This window comes from Nerophis ophidion, linkage group LG08, assembly GCF_033978795.1.
Source record: "Nerophis ophidion isolate RoL-2023_Sa linkage group LG08, RoL_Noph_v1.0, whole genome shotgun sequence".
NCBI lineage: Eukaryota > Metazoa > Chordata > Actinopteri > Syngnathiformes > Syngnathidae > Nerophis > Nerophis ophidion.
In genome coordinates, this window is record NC_084618.1 from 27,358,818 (window position 1) to 27,378,825 (window position 20,008).

The 20,008-nt window shown below is 45.0% G+C and overlaps 1 protein-coding gene across 9 annotated transcripts in view; it reads right to left on the bottom strand.

Moving 5' to 3' along the window:
• erbin (erbb2 interacting protein) overlaps positions 1-20,008 on the bottom strand; it is a 117,597-nt gene that overhangs the window by 21,358 nt on the left and 76,231 nt on the right. For 7 of the 9 annotated variants that reach the window (XR_009807796.1, XR_009807799.1, XR_009807798.1 and 4 more), the window contains exons 11-26: positions 18,515-18,587; positions 17,749-17,878; positions 17,554-17,669; positions 16,599-16,668; positions 16,399-16,498; positions 14,734-14,855; positions 14,465-14,638; positions 14,215-14,400; positions 14,039-14,156; positions 13,767-13,950; positions 12,267-13,689; positions 11,253-11,309; positions 10,939-11,100; positions 10,740-10,832; positions 10,571-10,645; positions 3,722-3,855 (exon numbers count right to left, since the gene is read on the bottom strand). Coding sequence is in view for 5 of the 9 variants with exons in the window: in XM_061908169.1 (XP_061764153.1) it covers positions 3,722-3,855; positions 10,571-10,645; positions 10,740-10,832; positions 10,939-11,100; positions 11,253-11,309; positions 12,267-13,689; positions 13,767-13,950; positions 14,039-14,156; positions 14,215-14,400; positions 14,465-14,638; positions 14,734-14,855; positions 16,399-16,498; positions 16,599-16,668; positions 17,554-17,669; positions 17,749-17,878; positions 18,515-18,587 (3,217 nt within the window). In the remaining 4 variants the exon portion in view is untranslated. Of the gene's footprint in view, positions 1-3,721; positions 3,856-4,323; positions 6,020-8,366; positions 8,561-10,570; positions 10,646-10,739; positions 10,833-10,938; positions 11,101-11,252; positions 11,310-12,266; positions 13,690-13,766; positions 13,951-14,038; positions 14,157-14,214; positions 14,401-14,464; positions 14,639-14,733; positions 14,856-16,398; positions 16,499-16,598; positions 16,669-17,553; positions 17,670-17,748; positions 17,879-18,514; positions 18,588-20,008 lie in introns of those variants that run through there. The other 2 variants (XM_061908170.1, XM_061908172.1) reach the window with 2 other exon arrangements.

The following is a 20,008-nucleotide window of genomic DNA, read 5'->3' on the forward strand; positions in this document are numbered from 1 at the left end:
TCCATCCATGCATTTTCTACTGCTTGTTCCCCTTTGGGGTCGCTGGTGCCTATCTCAGCTACAATCGGGCGGAAGGCGCATACACCCTGGACAAGTTGGAGGTGGCGACTTGTTCAGAGTATAGGCTGCCTTCCATTGTTGTTCTTTTTCAATTTCTGGGGAGAAGGAAGTATGCGCTTTTTGCTTAGGCTGCTGCCCCCGTGACCCGACCTCGGATAAGCGAAAGAAGATGGATGGATGGCACTTTCTCGCACTTTTATTTATTTTGCAATTTTTTATTTATTTTTTATTCGACTCCTTTTACCGTATTGCTTTTGCTTTTGTTTAGCTCATTCATTTTTTATGTTCTTTGTTTTGTTTTTTTTGCTCTATGCTTTTTAACCTGTAAAGCATGCATCCATCCGTCCATTTTCTACCGCTTGTCCCTTACCTGTAGAGCACTTTGGTTCAATTTAAAAATTGTTGCAAATGTGCTATATACGGTAAATAAAGTTGCCTTGCAGATGAGCTAGGCTCCAGCATCCCTCACAACCCCAAAAGGGCCAAGCAATAGAAAATGGATGGATGGATGAAATGTATGATAAAACATTTGTTGCATTATTGGATAATCCATCCATCCATTTTCTACCGCTTGTTCCCCCTTGGGGTCGCGGGGGTCGCTGGTGCCTATCTCAGCTACAATCGGGCGGAAGGCGGTGTACACCCTGGACAAGTCGGAGATGGCAACTTGTCCAGGGTATACGCCGCCTTCCTTTTTTTTTTCAATTTCTGGGGAGAGGGAAGTCTGCGCTTTTTGCTTAGGCTGCTGCCCCTGTGACCCAACCTCAGATAAGCGAAAGAAGATGGATGGATGGCACTTTCTCGCACTTTTATTTTATTTATTTTGCAATTTTTATTTTTATTTTTATTCGACTCCTTTTACCGTATTGCTTTTGCTTTTGTTTAGCTCATTCATTGTTTATGTTCTTTGTTTTTTTTTTTGCTCTATGCTTTTTAACCTGAAAAGCATGCATCCATCCATCCGTCCATTTTCTACCGCTTGTCCCTTACCTGTAGAGCACTTTGGTTCAATTTTAAAAAATTGTTGCAAATGTGCTATATAAATAAAGTTGCCTTGCAGATGAGCTAGGCTCCAGCATCCCTCACAACCCCAAAAGGGACAAGCAATAGAAAATGGATGGATGGATGAAATGTATGATAAAACATTTGTTGCATTATTGGATAATCCATCCATGCATTTTCTACTGCTTGTTCCCCTTTGGGGTTGCTGGTGCCTATCTCAGCTACAATCGGGCGGAAGGCGCGTACACCCTGGACAAGTTGGAGGTGGAGACTTGTCCAGAGTATAGGCCGCCTTCCATTGTTTTTTTTTCAATTTCTGGGGAGATGGAAGTCTGCGCTTTTTGCTTAGGCTGCTGCCCCCATGACCCGACCTCGGATAAGCGAAAGAAGATGGATGGATGGATGGTACTTTTATTTATTTAGTAATTTTTTTTATTACTTTTTATTCGACTCCTTTTACCGTATTGCTTTATCTTTATTTTAGCTCATTCATTGTTTATGTCCTTTGTTTTTTTTTGCTCTATGCTTTTTAACCTGTAAAGCATGCATCCATCCATCCATTTTCCACCGCTTGTCCCTTACCTGTAGCGCACTTTGGTTCAATTTAAAAATTGTTGCAAATGTGCAATATAAATAAAGTTGCCTTGCAGATGAGATAGGCTCCAGCACCCCTCACACCCCCAAAATAGAAAATGGATGAAATGTATGATAAAACATTTGTTGCATTATTGAATAATCCATCCATCCATTTTCTACCGCTTGTTCCCCTTTGGGGTCGCTGGTGCCTATCTCAGCTACAATCGGGCGGAAGGTGGCTTACACCCTGGACAAGTCGGAGATGGTGACTTGTCCGGGGTATATGGCCGCCTTCCATTTTTTTTTTAAATTTCTGGGGAGAGTGAAGTCTGCGTTTTTTGCTTAGGCTGCTGCCCCCGTGACCCGACCTCAGATAAGTGGAAGAAGATGGATGGCACTTTCTCTCAATTTTATCTTTTTTTTTTATTTAGCAATTTTTTTCTTTTTATCCGACTCCTTTTACTGTATTGGTTTTGCTTTTGTTTAGCTCATTCATTGTTTATGTTCTTTGTTTGGTTTTTTTAGCTCTATGCTTTTTAACCTGTAAAGCATGCATCCATCCATCCGTCCATCCATTTTCTACCGCTTGTCCCTTACCTGTAAAGCACTTTGGTTCAATTTAAAAATTGTTGCAAATGTGCTATATAAATAAAGTTGCCTTGCAGATGAGATAGGCTCTGTCACGTCAAATTTCTTCCCCCCTACAAAAACCTCCCCCCCATTTACTTCCGGGGTCATGATTAATACAGACGTTTTGTTAACGCTATATTATAAAAAATATATATATTTTTTTTTAAAGAAAAAAATTTACAAACACAAGCTATGGGATGAAGCATTTACTTCCGGAGTCACGTTTCCTCACGTTTCCTCTTACGTCCTCCCATAGCATGTGTTTGTAAATGTTTTTATTTTTTATAATATAGCGTTAACAAAACATCTGTATTTTTATAATAGTGTTATATTTTCATAATATAGTGTTATATTTTCATAATATAGCGTTAACAAAACGTCTGTATTAATCATGACCCCGGAAGTAATTGGGGGAGTTGTAAGGCGGAAGAAATTTGGCGTGACAGCTCCAGCATCCCTCACGACCCCAAAAGGGACAAGCAATAGAAAATGGATGGATGGATGAAATGTATGATAAAACATTTGTTGCGTTATTGGATAATAATATGCAAAAATTTTCAATTGCATGCATGGCATGTGTTTTATCAGTCAAAATGGAAAAAAGAAACGCATACATTTAGGAAAACAATATAAAGTAAGTTATTGACGCAATTTTATTTTCGCAAGCTCTGCAGTCCTGGGTTCAATCCCAGGCTCGGGATCTTTCTGTGTGGAGTTTGCATGTTTTCCCCGTGAATGCGTGGGTACTCCGGCCTTCTCCCACTTCCAAAGACATGCACCTGAGGATAGGTTGATTGGCAACACTAAATTGGTCGTAGTGTGTGAATGTGAGTGTGAATGTTGTCTGTCTATTTGTTTGGCCCTGCAATGAGGTGGCGACTTGTCCAGGGTGTACCCCGCCTTCCGACCGATTGTAGCTGAGATAGGCGCCAGTGACCCCCGTGACTCCAAAAGGGAGTAAGCGGTGGGAAATGGATGGATGGACGTAAAATGTGGCAGGCCAGTGTACCCTGGGCCTGGAGTTTGACAACTGTAATAGGTAGCGATTACCCCCCCTAGTGGCTGTTTGCAGCATTGGGAGGACATCTGAGCAATCTGATTGGGTGCCTGCCTGACCTCATTCGTGTCGTTGCTTTTGACGATTGCAGTGTGAATCTAGTGGGAATGTTGGGACTTTCTCAGCATCCACACAATAACATTCAGCTTTCATTTTAAGCACTGTTGTGTACTTCAAAAACCACCTAGTGACAGGCTAACACTAGCTAGCATTAGCTAACGTTGCAGTGACGTCACCAATGACGCACGAGGTTCGTTTTTGTATGCCCCAGTATTCATTAAAATAGTACAAATCAACCAGAAGCGCAAACAGCTGAATAGAAGGAAAGGTTTTTTTTTTTAAGACTAGAGAGACATTTTATGGGAGTAATTGGCGCTAACGTTAGCTAGCACTCACCTTCTGCACATGGCACCACTATGAGAGCTCGGTCGATAAAAACAGTGTTGGTAAGATGCTGCGCCACACCAACACTGGAAGGATGTCGATACTTTATGTAACACACTTTGGAGGAGAAGGACAGAGATGTGTTGCTGTAAAGAGAAAAGCAGACAAAGAGCTCGGTTAAAAGATTACGACACCCGAAGACGTCGTCGTATCGGTTTATGCGAGGACCGAGCACAGGTCGCACATCCGCGGTGTTTCCTGCCCGGCCAGGCCCGGATATGTTGCGCTTACTCGGGCGGGTAGAGCCGCAGCTCCTTGATATCCCCCAGGAAGCCGAAGAGTGCGCGCAACTGCTCGCTGCTCACAGCCGATGAAAGATTGGTCACCTGGACGACGGCAGTGCCGGGAATACCGCTCATCGTGCAAAACAATCTTATTTTACAATTTTTTTTTACCGTATAAATATTCCTCTTTCCCTTTTTACGTCCAGGAGCACTTGGCTGGTTTCTTCTAACTTTAAAAATGGAGTTTCACGAATGCTGCTGCGCATTACCGCCCCATAGCGGCGAGGAGCGGCACATGTTATGAGAGGATCGTAGCATAAAAAAACCAACTTGTTCATTGTGAAAGAGCATTAGTTTATTTTCCACAGGTTGTGCCAGAAACACTATGTACAAAATCTGGAATGTGGCATGAATGCATGTCGACGTCACTGTGACCATTTCAGGTACAATAGAAACATACAAGCGATTCATGAAAACTGGTGCCTCTGCATTGGAACTTATTGCTGGTTGTACATCTGAAACTTGATAATCTCGTCGTTCATTTTCTGTTTCTGCGTATTTACATTTTGATTAGTACGGTCTAAAACAAGCTTTCAAAAATAAATAAGACGTCATGGATGAAGAACTCCACCAATGATCTCCCAAGATTGTCAACAAAGACAGACTGTAATTAACATGTTTGGAAATCAGAATCACCAACAAGGAAACAAAAGAACATTTTGAAAACTGCACATTAAATCACCATTTGCCAGAAAAAAGTATCCATGCTGATCTTGTATGAAAAGGGACTGTTAACTAACAGAATTATGCCCAACTTGGTCTGCATGAATGTGCTCAATGTCCTGCTGGAAGGGAATGACGGACTCACTTCATGCAGCTGACAGGTGAATAAAATCATTTTGACTTAGAACATCTACGTTACAATGGGTGACAAACATTTACACCACGCAGAGACTTTTCTTCACACTAACCTATACATATACATATATATATTTCATGTGCTATTTCATTACAAAACGTTTTGATATAAAACAAAAAAAAATCATGTAAAATCATCAGGTGTTTCTAAAAAGCTTTAAAAACAATCCAATGTGATTTTTTTTTTATTGCTTCGAAGCCTGGAAGCTGCAAACGGACTATTGCTTGGTGGTGCTGGGTTCAAAGGTCATCCCCAGGTCAATATGGCACTTGCTGCTCCCACACAGAAAGAACTCAAATTCACATGAACGGACATAAAAAGAAAGGCAAAGTGTGGTGGTGTCCCAAAAGTAAAGTATGAATCCACATGGTGGCCGCCTTAAATCAAAACAAAAAACATGAAATGGTGACCTGTTGTTACTAATCCTCTCCATCCCTAATGTGCACACTTGCTTTGGTCGTGTAGAAGAGTGGCCACGCTGTAACAAATAAAAACGTCTCTAGCACATTAAGGCCGAGCAGCTCTCCTACTTTCTTCTTGTTTCTACTTTGAACTCTCCTGGTCCGAGAAACCGATTCTTCCGAGGTATGATGGGAACGTGGCCGGCTGGACAAGATACGGGGTGTCTGCAGGTTCTCAAACATTGCCTTCTTCCACATCCACCCGCGCAGGACACAGTCCACCTTAAACTGCAGACATTTCACATCAAAAGTTGGGAAAAAAAAAAAGGGCAAAGTGGATGAGTGAAGAGGTCGGGAGAGGCCAGAGGAGCCCTGCCCCCCTAGTGGTCATGGTGACAAGTGGTAGAACATGGAATTCTGCACGAAGGGAGCTCAGTTTGTATAAAAATAGAAACCACAGTGACGGCCCCCGTTGGCTGATGTTGGGCGTGTCGACCCGCTTACATTCGAGTGGCGTTCTCCCGTTTCAGCTACCACAAATAGTCCCAACAGGTGCCCACGGATCTAGAAAAATAATATCTCCTGTTCCCTGTCCCGTCTACGCTTGCACTTCTCTCACGATTGTCAGATCCACAGTGTTGGCAAAGGTCTTGAGGAGGGACACAGCGTTCCCGTGGTCAATATTCACAAAGCTGTATCCATTCGCCTGTGAAGACAGGAGATGTTGTTTGAAACACACAAAAAAGTGCATTATGGGTAGGCCTGGGCCGATGACACAATTTTACAGGGTGATATACTGTCCCACAAATTATTTCCGATACACGATAATATTGTCAGCATTATTTTGAAACCAAATTAAAAAACAATAAGGTAATTTAAATATACAATATTAATACAAGTAAGGACCACTTAAAACTTTTATTTTTCTTTACTTTAGTGTACCATTGTAACTGAAAGGTCAATGACTTAATTATCCTAAAACGGTAAACAAACAATACAAATAAAATCGACTATGAGTATGTTTGTTTTGTTGTATTTGTGTTGCCATCACTTCCCAACAAATTAGGCATACTTGCTCGTTTGTCCGTGTTGATGGGCTAATCTTTTAAATTTGTTCTAAAGCCAAAAATATTTTTATAAAAGGAAATTTGGCTTTGAAATAGTTTTTTTGTCTCCTAATTTTTGTTACCTTGCAGTGTTTCTCACTCGCGACACCACTAACTGAGACAAATATTGTGGATGAGCGGCAAGAGCGTTAATTCCACAATTGACTAATTGGAAGCTCAAAAACTTTTGACTACCCTAAATAAGGAAACAAACATGAAAAATGTCAATAAATAAATATCGAAGATCTTAAAATGCAATTTTTTCCTAGTCAGTAAAACTTGGTTGGGTTGTTTGTTTTTGTTTTTTTCTATTCCCATTGCCATCCATCCATCCATCTTCTTCCGCTTATCCGAGGTCGGGTCGCGGGGGCAGCCCAGACTTTCCTATCCCCAGCCACTTCGTCCAGCTCTTCCCGGGGTATCCCGAGGCGTTCCCAGGCCAGCCGGGAGATATTGTCTTCTTAACGTGTCTTGGGTCTTCCCCGTGGCCTCCTACCAGTCGGACGTGCCCTAAACACCTCCCTATGGAAGTGTTTAGGGTGACATCTTGACCCGATGCTCGAACCATCTCAACTGGCTCCTCTCGATGTGGAGGAGCAGCAGCTTTACTTTGAGCTCCCCCCAGATGGCAGAGCTTCTCACCCTATTTCTAAGGGAGATCCCCGCCACCCGGCGAAAGAAACTCATTTCGGCCGCATGTACCCATGATCTTGTCCTTTCGGTCATAACCCAAAGCTCATGACCATAGGTGAGGATGGGAACGTAGATCGACCGGTAAATTGAAAGCGTTGCCTTCCGGCTCAGCTCCTTCTTCACCACAACGGATTGATACAGCCTCCGCATTACTGAAGACGCTACACCGATCCGCCTGTCGATCTCACACTCTACTCTTCCCTCACTTGTGAACAAGACTCCGAAGTACTTGAACTCACTCTCTTGGGGCAGGGTCTCCTCCCCAACCAAGAGAGAGCACTACATCCTTTTCCAGCGAGATTCATGGACTCGGACTTGAAGGTGCTGATTTTTATCCCAGTCGCTTTACACTCGGCTACGAACCGATCCAGTGAAAGCTGAAGATCCTGGCCAGATGAAGCCATCAGGACCACATCATCTGCAAAAAACAGAGACCCAATCCTGCAGCCACCAAACCAGATCCCCTCAACGGCTTGACTGCACCTAGAAATTCTGTCCATAAAAGTTATGAACAGAATCGATGGCGGATTCCAAACCTCACTGGAAACGTGTCCTACTTACTGCTGGCAATGCGGACCGAGCTCTGACACAGATCGTACGGGGAGCGGACCGCCGCAATCAGACAGTCGGATACCACATATTCTCTGAGCACTTCCCGAGGGACACGGTCGACTGCCTTCTCCAAGTCCACAAAGCACATATAGACTGGTTGGGCAAACTCCAAAGCACCCTCAAGGACCATACCGAGAGCTTGTCCACAGTTCCTTGACCGGGACGAAAACCAAACTGTTCCTCCTGAATCCAAGGTTTGACTATCCGGTGTAGCCTCCTCTCTAGTACACCTGAATAAATCTTACTGGGAAGGCTGAGGAGTGTAATCCCAGGATAGTTGGAAAACACCCTCCGGTTCCCCTTCTTAAAGAGAGGAACCACCACCCCGGTCTGCCAATCCAGAGGTACCGCCCACGATGTCCACGCGATGCTGCAGAGTCTTGTCAACCAAGACAGCTCCATAGCATCCAGAGCCTTAAGGAACTCCGGGCGGATCTCTTCCACCCCCGGGGCCTTGTCACAGAGGAGCTTTTTAACTACTTCAGCAACCTCATCCCTAGAAATAGGAGAGCCCACCACAGATTCCCCAGGCACCGCTTCCTCATAGGAAGACATGTTGGAGGGATTGAGGAGGTCTTCGAAGTATTCCCTCCACCGATTCCACAACATCCGCAGTCGAGGTCAGCAGAACACCATCCTCACCATACACTGTATTGACAGTACACTGCCTCCACTTCCTGAGGGGGCAGATGGTGGTCCAGAATTGTTTCGAAGCCGTCCGGAAGTTGTTGTCCATGGCTTCCCCGAACTCCTCCCATGTCCAAATATTTGCCTCCGTGACCGCGGAAGCCGCACACCGCTTGGCCTGTCGGTACCTGTCCGCTGCCTCCGGAGTCCTATGAGCCAAAAGAACTCCATATGACTATTTCTTCAGCTTGACAGCATCCCTCACCGCCAATGTCCACCAACGGGTTCTAGGATAACCACCACGACAGCGGTAATCCTAGAGGGAAGGGAAGCTAACCTCTAGTCCACTGGGTTGAACTCCAACATGCAGGCTTTGAACCGGAGGGGCGATAAGAATTGCTACCCCAGCCCGTCGTCTCTCACTGCTTTGAACGCCATTGTGAAAGAGAGTCCAGCCCCTCTCGAGAGAACTGGTTCCAGAGCCCTTGCTGTGCGTCAAAGGGCGTCCGACTATATACAATCGGAACTTCTCCACCTCGTGCACTAGCTCAGGCTCCTTTGAGGTCACATTCCACATCCCACGAGCTAGCTTATGTAGCCGAGGATCGGACCGCCAAGTGCCCTGCCTTCGGCTGCCGCCCAGCTCACGATGCACCCAACCTTTATGGCCCCTCCTATGAGTGGTGAGCCCATTGGAGGGGGGACCCATGTTGGCGCTTCGGGGACGGGACATGTCCGGCCACCAGGCGCTCGCCATCGTGCCCTAACTCCGAGCCTGCTCTAGAGGGGGAGCCCGGTGACCAGCGTCCAGGCGACGGAAATTGGAGTCTCGGTTTTTGCATTTCCATAGAAGTCTTTGAGCTGCTCTTTGTCTGATCCTTCACCCAGGAGGGACAACATAGCTCCTCGGATCATTGGAACAAGCAAACTCCTCTACCACGATAAGGTGGCAGCTCAGAGAGGAGCTATTGCCCTTGCTTTCCAACAAATTTGGCATACTGGCTCAGTCATCCATTTTGATGGGCTAATTTTTTTCATTTGGTTTAAAGCCAAATTCCAACAAAATTGGCTTTGAAATCCAATGTTTTCCTACTTTTTGTTACTTTGCTGTGTTTCTCACTCACAACTAGCTGTAGGCTAGCAGTCCACCAACCAAGACAAAGATTGTGGATGACTGAGAAGCGGATTCATTTAATTCAGCAATTGACTAATTGGAAGCTTATAAACTTTTAGCTATCCTAAATAAGTAAAAATATATTAAAAAAATTTGAATAGCTAAAATTTAAATAAATAATTATGAAATATCTTGAGTGCAGTTTTTTCACTAGTTGGAAAAACTTTGTTGGGTGGTTTGTTTTGTTGTCCTTTTTCTGTTGCAATCGCTTTCCAACAAATTTGGCATCTCGGCTTGTTCGTTTGTGTTGATGGGCTCTTCGTTTACATTGGGTTTAAAGCCAAAATATTCCGAACACATTTGGCTTTGAAATCCATTTGTTGCTACCTTGCAGTAATTCTCACCAAAGTAGCTACTTGCAAGTAGCGACGAGCAAGGTGCTCTAAGTATGTAAGCTAGCGGTTCTGCCTCGACCCACCTAGACAAAGGTATACATAGTGAATGACCGACAAGAGGATTCACTCTGTTGATATAAATCTGCAATTGAATAAACTTAAGTGCTGAGAGCGATGGACAAAGTGAAGGCTCTCATACTTTTTTAAAAGCAAGAGACAAAGAAAATACACACATACATGACAATTTATCAATGCCGACAAAGTTATCAAGTCAATATTCATTTTGTTGGATTAAGTGATTAAAAACTTCTTAAGGTCCAAACTGTTTGTGTACATGCTTTTTTTCCCTTTTTTCTCTTTGCTATTTGGGCGTATTGGACACTAATTAGAATAAAAACTACAAATCATCTCTTGATATGATGTACTTATTATTCCATAAGTAACAAACGTGTACTTCATGTTTGGTGACATGCTAATTCTTATTTTTACACTTTTTTTCCCAAATTCCATTGTAGGTTATACTCTTCTGACACCACCAGATGGCAGTATAAGTGTCCACATAAGCGGCCATAAGACCCCAATTCAATAGTGTACACAACTTTGGAAATAAGAGCTAAAAGGTGCTGTCCAAGCATGTGGCCCCTGAGGCCTTTAGAGGTTTTAATTGACTATCACCCCAGGCTAACTTGTTGGTACAAAAAGTTACATACTTGGATAATTCTATCACCGGGCTGAAGAATCTTGGAAGCCGGTCCCTCAGGTTGGACCCTCGTCACAAAAATACCCTAAAATTATCAAAGTTGGACATGTTATTGTTGCAATAATTAGAAGTTACATTTTTAATGACACAAAAATTTAAAAAAAAAAAGAAAACTTTACATTGTCATCTGGACGAAAAGGGTTGCCACGACCTCCCACTCCTCCCGATATACTGAAACCAAGTTCAGGATTTTTCTCCAACTTCACATGGATCTGAAATGAAGTAACTTTGTTATTTCCAATCCTAAAATAACAGGGGTTTTTGCTTTTATTTCAAAGTCAAAGAGGGAACGAGAGAAAGGTTTTGGACCAAACTGACCTCGTGCTGTGGTGCCTCGTGTGGCGCCCGCGGGGGCCCCTGCTGGGAGACTTTGAGCATCAAGTAATCAATGAGCTGCTCTCTCGAGGGATGGCGGGCCATGGGCGCCTGGCTCATGTGAGGACGAGCGGTTGAGCTCATCTGTCCGTTCATCAGAGGCACCTGGGACACCAAAGCAGACATCAAAGCTTCTCACTGTTTATCCGTACACAGCACCAGTGCAGGAATGAACATGCTTGATTAATGCCGGTGCCAATTACATATTTTAGTTTGGTGAAGCACCCTCTAGTAGTAGAAAAGGGACTTCAACCTACTTTTCTGCGCGAGTCCATGGTGTAGCTCTGCTGACCTGGCGGTCCAAAAACATCGTCCTAAAAGAGACAAATGTTGATTATTCCCACAGAAATATATCATCATGAAAGGACAAGGACAGCAAACAGTGTGATGCTGATCTAAGTTGTTGGAAAAACAATTTGATGACAAATAGGAGAGGAGCAAAAGCACGGCTTTCAACTACATGCCGACTGAGCGTCGCTAAAATATTTGCACGTTCTCCTCTACTTACCTTCCGTACACACTCTGACGTCAAAGCACAAAGCGAGACGTTGTGAGGTGACGCTGAAGCGATGACAAGGTGGAGGATGAAGACGATGAAGTAGCACAGGAAGTTAAAAGACGATTAAGGTGATGGTTGGAGGATTAAGACAGCAGCTGATATTAACGTGAACATATATTAGGGCTTATTGGGGTCTAGAATCCCATACCTAGTTGTTCAATGTTTGTAAATTCCACTTGTATAAATGATGGGATGTACAAAGTACAGGGAGCACTTGGGATACTAACAACACAAACATTCTCACACTGGTCTCAGTGGCGGATGTTTGCAAGGGTCTAATACAGCAGGAGACACTAGTCGGACTAACGGGAAGCCTTAGCATGAACGCTGGCAGTTGACGTTCATGTGGCGGTACTCACGCTGAAGGCGCCATAGGGCCTAAACACCAGCGAGCCGTGGCTGACTCGCACATCCCTACAGCTGCTGTAGTGTAAGGAGCCCAGCGGCGCGCTATTGGAATTATAGGAGCGAGACAGCGCGTTCTGAACACGACAGATGACATCAGGCGCCGGCCCACACGTCAGCGGTGGCCATGCAATCCACCAAAAGAGTGACACACACATGCAACAAAGAGCAAACGCTTCATGCATTAGGAAAGGAATACCAGATGTGCTTAAATTGTAGCCTCCGTTCCAATAGACTAGAATAGATCTTGCATCAAAGAGTGTAGTTTCATTACATTTTTTGCTCATAAATCTTTTTTTTTTTTTACCTTTTCCATTTTCTTGGCCTCAATGTGCCGCATCACCTGGTCCCTCCAGTCCACCGGTACCCTTCCCGGGCCCCCCGACACCAGCCCGGGCCCGTCCAGGAGGGAGTGCTCCGACCTCACCCTGACATTGGGCCTCTTGCTGGGGCTGCCTTGCTGGTAGTGGAAGTCGCTGACCGACATTGTCCTCTCTGGAAGCTCGTGGGGCTGCGGCCTGGCGGCGGGAGGCCGAGCTGGAGTGGAGATGTCAATGCTGTAAGTGCGGGCCGAAAATGGCCTCTGCGCCGCCTGGCTCATGGCCAGCGGGCCCCTGGCGAGGGTGTGGATGTCCCTGTAGGTCATGTAGTCGCCCTCAGGCAGCTGCATGCGTCTGCCCTCGCCCACGGAGGTGGCGCTACTCTGCCGCTGTAACGGTCCCCCACTGGACAGGCTGCTAGTAGACGGAAGCCTATCCTTGGCCCAAATGTCCCCAGAAAGTTTGCATCCCATGGGGGGGGCCCTGTGCTGTGGCTGCAGCGGGTAGGGGGGGGCCTGATTACGGTTGGAGTAGTTTGTGTTGGCGAGAGAGTGGGCAGCGGGTGGGAGGTAGCCTTGGTGTTCTGGAGGCATTGGCGTCCTCTGGCCCCACATCCCCTCTTTTGGCATGGCGCTGCTTGCATACTGTACATTGTATTGAGGAGGGGGCGCGCCCATTGCCATGCTGGAGGGGGATGGGTACCTGCTGGAGCTGGCGGCAAGATTTGAGGACGACAGCATGTCTGAGGAGGAGGCGTGAGAGCTCGGGTAGACCTGAAGAGTCTGGTCGTTAAGCAAGGAGGCGGATTTGCTCCTCATTATGCTCTGGCCCTGAGCCGTGGAGCCCTGACTGGGCCCGGGGCCACTGCCCACCATCCTAGCCTCTGCTGCGGCGTCGCCATCGTTGTCGAACGAATACGGCTTCAATGCGCCCGTTTCTATGTTGCTGACACTCTGAGACTTGGTCACCTGAGGGGGGTGGCCCCTCTTCTCTGGAGACAGTTCCTCGGTGCTGCGAGACATCTCGCCACTTGATGTCACGCCGGCCGCGGACACGACCTGCTGGTTCCCGTTCTGAAAGTGCTGCATGTTGTCATAACCCCGCTTGGCGTCAACTTCCTCCCGTCCGAGTGAACCATTGTGAGGTTCCAGCTGGACCATGTTGTCTGTCGGCGGGTTGGACACGTTCATGTTGATCTGGTCCCACTTGGTGTAGCCGTCTCCCACACCGTTGTTCAGTCCCTTTTCGATGAAGGCCAGCCTGGCCTCCATGGACAGGTCATAGTCGCCCGCTGGCTCGGTGGTGGTCTGCTGGCCCCTCAGCAGCGCTTGGAGAGATGTTTCAGAGCCGTTGCCGTTATGAAGGAGCGTGCTGGTGTCTTTGGAAGGGTTCATGTTCTCGTCTTCTTGCCTGCAACAAAGATGGAGGATGATGTTGGCCAAATGGGAAGCGTGTTGTTGTAAAAAGAGCTGAATCGTGATACTGACCTGCTTTTTGAAAGGAAGGGCATCTTTGCCTCCCTCTCCGGGGTGCACAGGGAGTTGTCCTGACTGCTGTCGGTGGTCAGCGACACAGAGTCCGACATTCGTGACGGTGACGAGCAGTTGCTGTTGTTTTGGTTGCTGTTGGCCACAGTGTCGTCAAGCAGCGAGTCCGCATCCTTGCTGTCGTCTGGATGGCAAGAATATATTTATTTATGTGCAGCAAACATGGTTGTCTCTTTTCTTACAGGATATAGCCACAGCCCTACAGAACGTACCTTTCTTGTCCTTACTTATCATCACCACTTTAGGCTGGTTGATGGAGATCTCAATGAGAGGCGGCCTCATCTCGGCAATTTTCATCTCTTCTTCTTCTTCAGACAGCTCCTCAGAATCCTGGGATGAGAAGAAGTATGAAGTTCCCGGGAGGCTTTGACATGAAGCTGTTGCGTACCTCCAGCGTGTCCTCATGGTTCATCAGGGAGCCCTCCAATGACCTGAGTGGGACAAGCTGGGAGCTGAAAGACTCAGACGTGTCCTTTGATACTGGTTGTGGATGGTTGGGGATTGTGAATGTGACGTTGCAAGCTTTGGACTCTGTGTCTGACAGCCGGCCATTAGGACACGGGGCTTCTATCACCTGCACACAAACATGAATGTCAGTGGAAAAACTCAAGCAGAGGAGACGTCATAGAAAAGCTGACCTTTACTCCCACATCCTGCACACCAATATGGTTCCTCTCCATGGGTTTGGAGTCTTTTACAGACTCATCGCCCGACTCGTCCTCCTTGAGCCTGTGTGCCACCGACTGGGCCGTCTTCACCATGTTCTTCAGCTCATCTGGATACGGAGTGGGGTAGCGCTTAAGGTTGCCCTCCTAGAGGATCGCCGGTAAAAGTCAATCAGAAAGTAAACACCTTCATTAGAAATATCCACTTAAAAGCCAGAGGGAACTTTCGAAAGATCACATACTCTCGGAGGCGTTTCCCTCTCGTCCTTGTCCTCGTCACATTCAAACGCCACCTGAGCTCTGTGTTTGCGCTGCTCCTCCCACAAGGTTGGATTAAAGCTGTCCGAGTCAGAGTTGGGAATGTCTGAAACACATGCAAATGAGTCTTGGTGGACATGGATCTTAAATAAAGAGAGATCAAGTCGCTTACAGGGAGCGTCGCTTGTGAACACACTAAATTATCTCAACAACAACATTGCTACACCTTTATTAGCGTTTCTGCAGCTATCAGCAAATCTAATTTAATGCTTTTTTAATGCGACATAAGACAATATAATACAATTGTCTCTATGGACAACATTGTAAGCATTTGACAATGATAATGTAGAATAGAATAGTTCAACTGTAACTATAATAAAAATAATAATGTCAGTAACACATTAAAACTCAATAAAGATGTTTTATTACTGTAGTATTTTTTACCATTGTAATTGGTAGGTCAATATCTTAATTATCCTAAATAGTTAACAAACTAAACTAAAATGAACTCTCAATCTGTTAGCAAAAATTGCACTTCAGTACATATTGAGCATCTTGATGTGCCCTTTTTTTTACCCCCCAAACGGACAAATTGGGTCGACAGTTTTGTTGTCTTTTTTTGTTGCCAATGCCATCGCTGCATACTTGCCCGTTTGTTTGTCTGTGCTTATAGGGTCAAGTTGATTGATCACTTTGAAGATGAAATATTTCCACACAGGGACATTTGGCTTTGTAATCTTTTTCCCTCCAAATTTTGTTACTTAGTAATGCTTCTCACTAGTGATGAGCGACTAGCGAGGCAATGTCCGTGTATTCTGTGTGTGTAAGCTAGCGGTCCCGCATGCTGATGCCAAAAAAGTTTGTGGATGACTGACAAGAGGCTTCACTCTGTTCATTTAATTTTACTGTCAATTACACATGATCAGGTGCTGATAACGATGCACAGAGCAAGACATCTTGTATTAACTCTGAAAGCCAGAGAAGAAAAAAGAAACACACATTTTCAAGTTATCGAGGCAGTTTTCATTTATCGTTCAATTAATTAACTTATTGACAATCATCCCAAGCCTATAATTGTATTATTTTTTTTAAATGCCTCAGGACAAAAGAAACCGTATACAACCTAAAAAGAGTTAATAGAAGATCTGTATCAATTATAACCTTAACAAAGATAATACTGCGATATTTTCAAGATTAAAAAATAAAAGTTGTTTAATCTGTTGTATTGAATGAGTGCAAGTCTGAGTTTGACCACTAGATGGCACAAAGATAACAATGACTCAGTAAAACATCCCTAAAGATGCATGTTTCCATAACTGTAATGAAATGTGAATTGACAAACATGTACAATAGGACATTAACTTGCTGAGATCATTACACAGATGTTTAAGGGGACTCGTGACCATTATACCAGCGTGTAGCGTGTCAATCACTCCCGAGAGAAGACAGGTTTATGCAGTTCACCTGATGTAACAGGACACCTCGTTAGGAAACGCTTGGCAGAGGAAGCCAACTCAGTCTCAGGTAGCCCACTCACCAACTAAATATGCATGTAGGCATACTTTGCAGGTTCACCCATCACACTGAAGATGTGTGATTTATTTGGAAAAGGCTGCTAATGCTAATAACATAAATATGTCAGTACTCACAGTCCTCTGTTCTGGTCTGCTGGGGGAACATGTAGTTTGTCAGCACAGTTTTCTTAGTCTCTGGATCCTCTTCTTTCTGCAGTGGGATCAAGGGTTTGGACTGGAAGAAATAAAAAAAAATGGTTTTGTGTCTCAAAAAGATACTCATTTCTAGTTTCAGTGTATAGATGAGGCCACAAAGGCAGTAAGTTGGGCCTTACCTGATTTTCAGACAGCCACATTGCTGTCATTTGGCTCAGTTTAGTGAAACTGTAGGGGATGTTCCTCAACCTGCAGTTGAACAAAGCAGGAATAGATCATCAGGACTCCTCTTCCTCCTATCCAGGAGATCGCAAATAGCCGCTGCCTGACCAGGGCTCAGAAAATTTGCAAAGACTCCTCCCACACCCACCAAGGACAGTTTTCTCTGCTGGACTCTAGAAAGAGGTTCCGCAGCTGAAGCAGAACCAACAGGTTCTGAAACAGCTTCTTCCCATCATAATTATCCCCTCAATTCCCCCAAAATGGATTAACTCGCTGGAATAAAAAAAACAATAAAACATACATCCATATACGTGGACGCATATGAAAAAGTGTAATACATTTATCTGTACAGTAATCTATTTATTTATATCCGCACTTTATTGCTTTTTTATCCTGCTCTACCATGTGCTAATGCAACAAAATTTTGTTCTTATCTGTACTGTAAAGTTCAAATTTGAATGACAATAGAAATTAAGTCTAAATCCAAGTCTAAGATGTTAGCGAATTAATTCATACAAATCTGGAGCTTTAAAATCCTCACAACCCCATGAATGAATCCCTATACTCACGAGGAACACACTAACATTCCATTATTAAAAAAAATAGTGTAAATTATGCAGGTTTTTAGAATTACAGTGAAACCTGATTAAGTTGATATGATGGGGACAGTCTGACACTAGAATGGATCATTTCATAGCACCATAACATTTTTAAACTAAGCACCCAATGTTGGAAGGGATAGTTTTCAGATGAGTGATTATAGGTTTAATGAAGGTATTGTTGACACCGCTTTTGTTTATGCTCATAATAAGAAGTTCTGGTTACAAGAGCTGCTGCAAGGTCAGTTAAGCATAGTCGTCTCATGTTAGCACACGTGTATTTTGTTAAAGCTCAACAGATGTCAGTCCTCACTTGTTGTTGCTCAGATTGATGACCTTTAGCTTTTGCATGTCGCCCATCTCCTCCGGCAGCGACTCCAGCTTGTTGGAATGGAGGAAAAGCACCGTTGCACTCTTCCAGTTGCCCATCTGTCGTTATAAAAAAAAAAGCAACGGATTAAATAAGGAACATACAGTAAGTCAGCACGAGAGCGAGACATGCACTCACTTCCGGGGGAAGCTGGCTAAGGAAGTTGTGATCGGCAGCGAAGGTACGGATGCTGACACACTGGCCGATGGAGGACGGCAAGGCTTCGATCTCGTTGAAGCTGCAATCCAGTTCATCCAGACCAGTCAGCCTGGTGATGAAACATGTACTTTGGTCACAACGAAAATGGCGGCCAATCTAATGAGATCGAAGATGTAATCATTGCCATGCTAACATTCAGCTTCGTAGGGCTTTTTATAAAACAAACAACGTCTGACAACAGCATAAGTCTGCGACACAAAGCAGATCAACAAACCACCTCAGAATCTAAGTCAGCCTACACCAGTCTTTCTCAAATAGTGGGGCGGGCCCCCCTGGGGGGTCACGGTGAAATGCAGGGGGAGGCAAGTGTAACATTGGGGAAAGTGCTTTTTTTGCCATACCAGAATATGAAGAAGTGTATGTAGCACTTAGCTTCACTGTAACCACAGTGGAAGACAAGGAAAGGCGAGTATGTTGTTTCCTTGAATGTTAATAAGCTTCAAATGTTATGCAGAGATATGGTTATAACAATTTAACAGACAAATTATACTATTTATAGTGACAGTGAAGAGTGAGGGCGCAAATTTTAAAAACTAATTGAGAAGCCTACACTGTGAGACACATTCCAACTTGAGAAAATTGTTGGATGGGAAGCAAACAAGAATAAAATGAAGCAGTGACACAAGGACTTGGACATGCTCCTTGTAGATTTCAGTCGACCGTGCGAGAAAGACTCCAGGCTCACCCTCCAATGGAGTCAGGCAAGTACATCAGTTGGTTCTCATCCACCTTCAGAGCAGTCAGTTTCTTCAGCGAGCCTAAAGACCAGAGAAAAAGAGAGAGAGGGTTACACAACAACAAAAGCGCTCCAGGTTCCTTAGTTAGGGAAACTGCGGCATATTGGATTAAAGACGACTGTCATCAATACACTCATCTCGCTGCAAATTAATCCCTACTGATTGCGTTCATGTTCCCACAGAAGAAAATTACCCATTTCACAAATGCTTGTACCGTGTATACCGTTAATTAAGCCAATAATTTTTTGCTGCTGCTTATAAAATGGTACCACTAATTTCTGGGTTTTTCTTCGCTAAAGGCCGTAATGCTAATAGTTCAATAAACAATTAAATGGGGGATATCTGTAGGAAAGTTTTCATGCATATTTGTATGTGCAATCGTAATGTAATGAAGCTAACCTCGTTAGCATTAACTAATATGTCAGCACGTTTATGAGTGTCTGTGTTAATATTATTAACTGACAAAACGTAATCTTTTGTATTTTTTCAGTTTCACAAATTCCTCATTAAATTCAACAAGACGTCACCGTGGAGTAATTGAGTTTGTTTAGCTGATTGGAGAGCTACCTTCGGCAGCTAGTGGGCCCATGACGATGACCTCTGTTTAGTTTGATCAGCCGTTTTACTGCTGTGTTACAGACTGCTATTGGAAACAATTAGGTATGCAAATATACATCCATCCATCCATCCATCTTCTTCCGCTTATCCGAGGTCGGGTCGCGGGGGCAGCAGCCTAAGCAGGGAAGCCCAGACTTCCCTCTCCCCAGCCACTTCATCTAGCTCTTCCCGGGGGATCCCGAGGCGTTCCCAGGCCAGCCGGGAGACATAGTCTTCCCAACGTGTCCTGGGTCTTCCCCGTGGCCTCCTACCGGTTGGACGTGCCCTAAACACCTCCCTCGGGAGGCGTTCGGGTGGCATCCTAACCAGATGCCCGAACCACCTCATCTGGCTCCTCTCGATGTGGAGGAGCAGCGGCTTTACTTTGAGTTCCTCCCGGATGACAGAGCTTCTCACCCTATCTCTAAGGGAGAGCCCCGCCACACGGCGGAGGAAACTCATTTCGGCCGCTTGTACCCGTGATCTTATCCTTTCGGTCATGACCCAAAGCTCATGACCATAGGTGAGGATGGGAACGTAGATCGACCGGTAAATTGAGAGCTTTGCCTTCCGGCTCAGCTCCTTCTTCACCACAACAGATCGGTACAACGTCCGCATTACTGAAGACGCCGCACCGATCCGCCTGTCGATCTCACGATCCACTCTTCCCCCACTCGTGAACAAGACTCCTAGGTAGTTGAACTCCTCCACTTGGGGCAAGGTCTCCTCCCCAACCCGGATATGGCACTCCACCCTTTTCCGGGAGAGAACCATGGACTCGGATTTGGAGGTGCTGATTCTCATTCCGGCCGCTTCACACTCGGCTGCGAACCGATCCAGTGAGA